The 8,594-nt window shown below is 34.2% G+C and overlaps 1 protein-coding gene across 1 annotated transcript; it reads right to left on the bottom strand.

The window, feature by feature from the left end:
* Nucleotides 1-3,189: 3,189 nt before the first annotated feature.
* Nucleotides 3,190-6,690, bottom strand: LOC108777414 (uncharacterized). Its single transcript, XM_018544289.1, has 4 exons — nucleotides 6,616-6,690; nucleotides 3,791-3,913; nucleotides 3,360-3,461; nucleotides 3,190-3,267 (listed from the first exon to the last, which is right to left on the bottom strand). The coding sequence occupies exons 1-4, from the start codon at nucleotides 6,688-6,690 to the stop codon at nucleotides 3,190-3,192; spliced, it is 378 nt and encodes a 125-aa protein (XP_018399791.1).
* Nucleotides 6,691-8,594: the final 1,904 nt, after the last annotated feature.

Here is an 8,594-nt window from a genome sequence, read left to right as displayed (position 1 = left end):
CGAAGACGAGACGACAGTTTTTCGTGCGGGTGCAGGTCGAGATCGCGGCGTCCGGTCCGGCCAGAAGACTGCGCGATGGAAGTGGAAAAGCCACCAGCAGGAGCGTTGCGCTCCGACCACCATCGTCAGGTTGAGAGCTTTCTACAGCCGACGATGAGACTAAAGGAGGGAGTCGAACGGTGCATTGGCGTCTTCGGGGCCTGACCGGGCATAGGCGTAATTCCACTGGAGACTTGAGGACCTAGAGACTGGGAGAGAAAGGCATGAGAGACTTGGCGAACAAGCACGGCATGTAGAAAGACACCTGCGTCGCCACCTGACAGAACAAGACGCTCTTGTGTTCGTAGCCCAGGTTCGATATCGATGCTGTAAGGTCATTGCTGCGTGCGGCAGCACGCAATCATGATATTTACTCTCGGCCTGAAATAGTCACCAGATCAATCTACGACTGTACTTCGCAATGAGACACCCAGACATGTAATTACATCGAGACCGACGTATGTGAATGATTATATATAGTCGCGACTTGCTTGATTTCAATTGATAATTCTTGACAATTATGGGTGGCGCGTTAGGGATTGCTGGTGCTCGAGCTTCGTGAACGATCCGACCGCGATTAGATGACAGATAGGAGTGCATGAAATCGGTTGAGGATCGGTTAAATGAATAGTTAAATTTTTATGACATTTGCATTCGACACCTATTGTCACGATTGTTTCACGTTATATTTAAAGAATCATGGAACGGGGGCGTTCTATCCAAAGGTCTCTCATTGCCTTCAGGGTATATATTCCGTATCCGTCGTTAGTCCCTTCGTCCATCTGTCACTGACCTGAAACCTAGCGTGCACACCACGAAGGATATGTATATGAGAGATCAATCAGAAGAGCCGAGTGAAAGTGGAACGTCAGGCGTTAATATCTTGACAAAGGATGCTGGGAATAGACGTAGGCGACACGCATGCCTCGGGGATGTTTCCAAGCGGTAATGATTCCGCGTATCGCGACATCGCACCGCGGCGAATCCTGGTGAAATGTAGGAAGCTGGTTCTCCTCCGTGTCGAATCTTTCGTAATCCTCATACACAGAGACGCGACACACGGTCGTCATCGAGTTTTCAATAAATTACCTTCAGGGTCGCGGTTCAAGTGGATAGCGTTGCCGATACCGAAGGGAGTAACCGGATCTCTAGGCGACAATCGCGCGATTAAAGCACCGTTAATGTCATTAAACACGCAGAATTTGCATGCTACTTATTGACGAGTGACATTTAAAGAAAATAGCAATACGTCATCTACAATACAGATGCGAAGATTTCCTCGGGAACGTAATGGTCGTTATAAAGTGGTTGTAAGAATTGTCATACTCTCGACGTTACGTCATGTCACATCAAGCAAGAGATTCATTGCATTTGTATTATAATGGACAACAAAATCTAATCGATTATTTATCTTGCTAATTTATCTTTAAATATACTTATATTCATATGATGTACATTTGATTTATTCTGCTAGTTAAAATAAGAAAAAATTCTGACGCTTTAATATTCACAGCTTCTTATTTTTTAGAGATTAACTGGAAATGAACTAGAGATAAATTCTTTGCTGTCAGTCGAGCAGATGTAATTGCCTTAGTTGCTAGAATCAAATAAATTACGAACGCTGATCTGACTTCTGTTTGTTCTTGAGAAAGATTTAGAAATGTCATCAATAATTTGCGGAGCCAAATGGAAAATCCTGCTTGCTACAAAGAAAGGATCGAGTGTCTGGCCTCGTGTCACAGATATTTGTACGAGGTCCATGACGCTTTCTTGGCCACTCGAGAAGTCGACGAGTCCTTCCTTCCTCTATCAGTGGCCATCAAGGACGACGCTTCTCATTCCTCGTTTTCTTCATTTTCCTCTTTTTGCTTGAATTACGACTCACTACTATACTCATTCCCAATCATAGGCTTTCTTCGCACGGAAGGTCGAGTACGTAAAATCAGGTTTGGTGTTTTTTGTATCGCCGGTCGAAAGGTTGTTGTCCTTAATGATTTTTATAATTTAGTTTGATTTTTTTAATACGAGAGCGCAACATTATCTTCAGCAAACATATATAACTACGCGCTTTCCACGCTCCAATTATCTTACATCGATATAAATCGTGCTGCACCTTACTGAGTTTTAATTTAATATTTTAATTTATAATTTTCCTATCCTCTCTCAGTTTATATCGGAGTACAACCGACCGGATGAGACATCGCAAATAGTGCATTAAAAGTAGAAGTCGATCAATTCTCCTGTCACTTTTACTACCGCCGACGTTAAGATCTCCTGCATTTAACGAAATAATCTTTGATCGCGTTATCCTTGAGGTTTTATATAAAAATGCGTTTTCATGTGGAAGAATCTATAATCGAGCCTGATGAATCAACGACAATAAAAGCTATATTGACAATTTAATGATATTTAGAAGTATTCGAATGAAATGATTGCGTGATGAGCTATAAAATCATGCAAGCATATTCCTGGATCAAGAGGTCGAAATTACGAAAGAGGCTAAAACGTTACGGGTGTTCCAAGTACCGAGATGCGCATGTAAACTGTAAACGTAAAACTGTAACATCGTTACTAGTGAGAGAAAGATAGAGAGGAGGGTGGGGTTCGGCTGGTCAGCCACAACGAGCTCTCACTTTCTATTGTCCAATCATGCCAAGAAATTGTCAGGCATGAATTTAATTTAACGCTCTTGTCGCAGACAACAGTGTTTCTTTGATCGCGATAATTTTGCAATTAATTCCTTGCTAGAAGAAATTTGTATTTTTTAATTTACGATTTCTTTTTGCAGTATATATACATTTTGATGATACTTTTCAGAAATTTCGTGTAAAACGTAGCGCTAGGAATATGCGGTTAAAAACGGAGCATTTTTTTAGTTTCGTGAAAATATAATCGTTCGTATAATGATTTATAGAATCACAGAGAAAATTTCTAATCCTTTTCGCAAACTCTATTTTATTTAACAGCGATAAATAAGGTAGACATCTCTGTTACTTTCCTGCATCGGCAAACTAGGGATTCGCGTATTACTTTCACCTTCCTCTTAGCAGACGAGTTATATCTTCGATGGTGTTACGCGTTCGCGAGAAGCTTATATATAAAAAAGTTTATTAATATACATACAACTATTTATAAAAAATGTAGGAGTTATTAGATTTTATTTCCATTCACATCTCTATAAAGTTCGTCGTTGTTGCCGTAAAGTCTCGGTGAATCATTGCAATCAACCTGTAATGTTAAAATTCATTAAAAGAAAATCGAAATTAGTTTCAGATAATTGTATGCATTTAAAAATTCTATGTATTAAATAGTTTAAATACCTTAAACCACCAGTCACAAACCCGAGTGGTTTGACTAAACACTGTACCATTTGGGCAAAGGAAACTGAACAGACGTCCATTTGGCAAGCACCAATGCCACACCTTAAATGAAAAAGTAAAATATTAATCTTATATTTTCAATTATTACCCCTTATAATAAATTTTCCAATTTAACTTAAATGCTCTTCTAATATTTTAAAAAATAAATAAAGCATAAATTTATATTTTTCTCCAAACAATATTCAATTATAATATTTTGTATATTCTTATAAAATAATCTGCAGATAATATTTGTTTAAAATATTTTAATTTTCTTCTTTTTAATGCATTTTTCGAAAGAGATTAATGAAATCCTATTAAGTATACGAAACGCATTTAAATAATCTGGAAATATTGAAATGAGAATTTGTTCGGTGACCATATGGACGCACCTGACATCTGGCCTCGGGATCGGCATAATATCCAGGTAACTTTCCTCCACAGGTAAACGCGAGTCCGAACGGCACCGAATTGTAAATTGGATAGTCCACGCCAGGTGTATAACCATCCACTTGCTGCAACGCATAAATAATTATGCGTGTTATACATAGATAACTATCGCTTTTTAACAGATGTTACCAATTCGCTCACAATCGTTTCCCTTGAAATGAATCCTTTATTATTATGATTTATTATGAGCTTTTTAAGTGATTACGTAATTATTGCACTGTGAGGCACATTCTAATTTGCATTGTAAATCTCGGTGGTTGCATTGAAACAATTAGCGAAAATAGTGGAACTTGGAGAAGCATAGCCATGAGTTACTGTTATTGTTCTGTTGGAACAATAACAATACGTTTCGACATGTATCATCTCGACAATAGAATATGGAATGAATATACATGCTGTAAATCGGACTTCCTGTCTCTTAAAAGCGAGCACGCATGTTTGGCTTTAACTTATGTCAATAAATTTCATAATTCATTTTTTAAATTATAATTATTACATACAAAAAATGCTGCGATTATAAAAAGTATCCTTTTAATTATGTCCTATATTATAAAAACTGCTCGTTTATTATTTTATAGCTTTAAATAAATTATTATTTTGTCAATCATTTTGATTAAACTATTAGAATAAATTAGAGCAATATTGAAATTATCAATTTTTTGCAATAAACATTAAATTAATTAGTATTATTTAATAACATTGATACAAACACACATCAATGCTTCCTAGTCTTATATTTTGAGATTAGAAATGGAACGCGATACAGGATTGTTTTCGTAATTGGCCATCAGTCAAAACGAAAAAAAATAAACAGGCAATTGCGACACAACGCATCGGCTTGAAACCGTTCAGTGCGTGCACGTGCCAATGTTTGACCGGAAGTCAGGTTACATTGTTCCTCCCTAACGGATGCACATCTCCATGGCTTTGTATACGATCTCTTGTTTACGATTTCACGTCTACGTATGCAGATGTATGGTCCCTTTCTTCTCCACGCGCCGAATCTAACTGGTGACTCCAACGCGTGGTAAGAAAGCCAGCACCGAAAAGGTGATTCACCTAGTTACGTTGCACTTTTACTTCCAAGGAATGACATGTGTCAAAGTTTAAGCAAATCCATCATACATGCATACACAATAAAAAACATTTTTCACTTGTGTTAAAACTGGCCCTTGTTAAAATTTTAGTTAAATTTTTAGCATACTTGAGTGTAAATTTAATATCATGTAATTTGTATATTTTGTTAACATTGTGTTAACAAAATATACTATTAGTTATTTGAATATTTTGTTATTTAAATAATTTCTCTGTATGTGATATATAACATTTCTTAGTAATAAAATGACAATCCAAGCAAATAATCTAAGTTTAAATAATATAAAACTAATATAATTTTAAAAATAAATTCTACATGAGATGAACAAAAGATGTATATAGATACATATTAATTAAATATATTATAAATATTAATTTTAATGAATAAATAAGCTTCCACAATTTATTTCCCAATTATGTTAAAATGTTATAAATTTTAAATGGTTGAGATAAATTTTAAATGTTACAAATTTTGTATTAATTTTTACGTAATGTCTGTGCGTGTTACTTTCTAATATATTTATTTTATATTAAATCGATACAAAAATTAAAGTGTACACGTTAAATATATTAAATTTTACATAAATTTTCTAACAGTGTATTAAATGAAAATATGTATAAACATAAATATATAAAAATTATTTTAAAAAAGTATAATTCAAATAAGAAGATAATTTGATAGATCAAATATTTCGACATATATAATATGTATAGAAGAAATTATGAATGAATTTTATTTATACAAAAAATAATTGAATTATTTTGTCATTACAGAATAATGTGGTGAAAGGTGCATTAGTCGAAACAGGATAATGCAAACATTGCATAAATTAATTAAGTGTCTTATCTTTCCGTTTGTTAGCTTCGTGGCATTGAAGCTGCGTTTTATTTTTTTCTCGGCTTATTATTCTCTATCCCGATTTTCATCGGTTTTGCGTTCATCATTTCCGGTGAAATATGTCTTCTAGCTGCTAATTGCACGATCGGACGCGACGATTCTGAATGTTTATGCATTGTTTTTTTTTCTTTATTAACATTAATTAATATAATATTTTATAATATTTTTAATTATTATATAATGTTGGATATTTTAAAATCAAAATAAGAAACAGTAACGCGGCTAATTAATCATGTGTCAATTTTTTTTAATTTCTTAATTTTGTAACGTAATATCGCGCGCGCGCGCGAAACCATGGCACATTTACTTAAAATTTCGGCATAGTGAAATTATTCATGAGTTGCATTTAGGACGCATTCAGATTAAATTCAGAATAGATTTCGTCTAACTAGGCGTTTCGTACGCGGACGAGAGAACATGTTCGTGTAACACGGGTAATTAATGAATTACTTCATGTTACCACCTTAAGAGAAAGATGATGCGTGCAGGTACGGTTCACTCACTGTTATTGTTACGCGATACATCGTGAGAAGCGCAACGATGAAAATGATAATTTTAATATACTGTACTAAGGTTTGTAAAAGTGGAGTATTTACGAAATATTTTCCCCACCACCCCACCACATTATGCATATTGCACAATCGTTATGTGACGAAGATAATTTTTCTCATGGATTCACATACATTTTTTTTACAATCACTGTATAAATTTATTTATGAATTTTGAGAATTGGTTTGCGGAAAGATTGAAAGACTATCACGAACTTTAACTTACCGCCATTGTTTCATAGAGTAAAACCGCGCCAAGAAGCAAAAGAGCGCAGATGATTACTTGGTGCCTTGAAATCATCTAAAAAGAGTTAAAAATTTAATTACTCTATAATATTAATGCATATAATTGAAAATATATAAATTAATTTTTGTACAGATAAAATTAAATTGACAAATATTTATTTTGCTAAATTTATTTTACTATTATATATAGTTTTAAAGTATTTTTGTAAATTATTTTTGAGTATTTTTTAAGAAATAATAAAAAATAATGGAAAAAATTGAGTGAAAGATTAAGCGATGTGCTTACCTTTCCGAAATATCTGATCCCCTTAGTCCGCAGTGTCGTAGTGCGTGGTGATCATTTATCTTTCCGTGTTCCTTGTCCTTTTAGGTTTTCGTGTACCACACTTATTCAATTTTCTTTAGGTTCGTAAGGCGATGCTACTTCCAAAGTATCTTTCTTAAAGGATTGTTCTATGAGGTGGTGGTATATATATGGCTTTAGACATCAGCCAGACAAAAGGGGGGATTCTTGAGAGTCTCTCTTTCTTGGGGCTCCCACATCAGACGAACGGAGAAAGAGAAGATCCCAGAGCGGTGGAAGGAGGGATGTTCTTCTGTGGTGCAGCAGATTCTTCTCTTATGCAATCGTCTCGTGCTCTAACACCCGTGAAAATATTCGTAACCGTCGTACTTGAACCGTTGTGATACCTATGTCCTTCTTTCTGTCTCCCTCCAAATAGAAGAATCTCCGAATAGTTATAGTTATCTATTTATTTCTCTCTTATTTCTTTTGCATGAGAATCTTTATAGAAATTTGCCAAACTTTTATAAAGCCTTGAACTTAAATTTTTTATCGTATGTATAAAATTAAAAAAAAGGAACCCTGAAAAAAGGAATTAACTGAAATCCTTTTTTTAATATATTGTCTCGTAGAAATATTAAGTTCATTTAAAGAGTTAAATTAATTTAAAGAAGATTCAATATCTCACTCGATCAAGATACGCTGAATAAACTAGCTACTTTTACTTGGAAGTTATGTGTCTAATTATTCTGGCTGCTGTTAGAATTGCAAACGACTAAGGAAAATGCCAGTTATGCAAATAAAAATATAGTTCATATCCAAGGAAAGCAAATTTTAAAAATCTGCAATTTAATTCGCATCTTTCATTAGTGAGAAAGACTACGTTTTTTAAATATTTTTTTTATCATGTATAAGTACAAATTTTAACAGAGCGAATTTAACTGTACTTAGTGCGCACTGATGCACGTTAAAGCCATCGTACACAAATTAATGTAAAAAGATATGTGTTTAATATAAATATAGAAACAGATTAAATCATGAATTCCTCAATACATTTTATTATACTATTAAAATTAATTAAAATATTAAATAAAATCTGTGTTTTACTTTTGAAATATTTGCATTTTACTTTTACACAAATTAAATCAGTATACTATACGGCTTTAAAATATAATGAAGAGAATTATACATATATTGAATATAAATTCTTATTTTTGTAACGTCAGTATTCAACACTTTCTTACTTGGCTGGAATATGATTGACGTATCATTTTGTTACATAAGCGATCAAATATTCTTAGCTCGTGCGATCATATCGTTAATTATTGTTTTGTGCGTCTACGCTGAAGAGGGTTGAGATCAGCGCGCTGATCTCTTCAATCAGATACGATCCTTTTTTTCTTCTTATTTTTTAGTTTAGATTTTTCCGCGAAACGGAAATGCTCATCAACAGGTCGGATCCCGAAATGATTCGTTCTTATCGTGCGAGATACATCCAAGGTTACGCTGTCGCGCAACGCTCCCGCTTGTCCGTCATAACACGTAGATTCAACAAATGTGAATCTACGTCCATTCTGTCTCTCATTGCTCCTTGGAGTTCTCGTGATGATACAATGGCGTAATGCGACATACACCATTTTTGTTTTGGCAACTAACACTTTCACCCTGAATCATAA

This window comes from Cyphomyrmex costatus, unplaced genomic scaffold, assembly GCF_001594065.2.
Source record: "Cyphomyrmex costatus isolate MS0001 unplaced genomic scaffold, Ccosl1.0 scaffold43, whole genome shotgun sequence".
Classification (NCBI taxonomy): Eukaryota; Metazoa; Arthropoda; class Insecta; order Hymenoptera; family Formicidae; genus Cyphomyrmex; species Cyphomyrmex costatus.
Note: the sequence above shows the minus strand (reverse complement) of the source record. Positions and strands in the feature narration are given on the sequence as shown.

Bases quoted from the DNA above. Each gene is read 5' to 3' on its own strand.
- LOC108777414 (XM_018544289.1), bottom strand. From the start codon at position 6,690: ATGATTTCAAGGCACCAAGTAATCATCTGCGCTCTTTTGCTTCTTGGC. The intron at 3,914-6,615 runs GTAAGTTAAAGT...TATGCGTTGCAG, and splicing joins TACTCTATGAAACAATGGCG to CAAGTGGATGGTTATACACC. The intron at 3,268-3,359 runs GTATTTAAACTA...TTAACATTACAG, and splicing joins TTTGTGACTGGTGGTTTAAG to GTTGATTGCAATGATTCACC.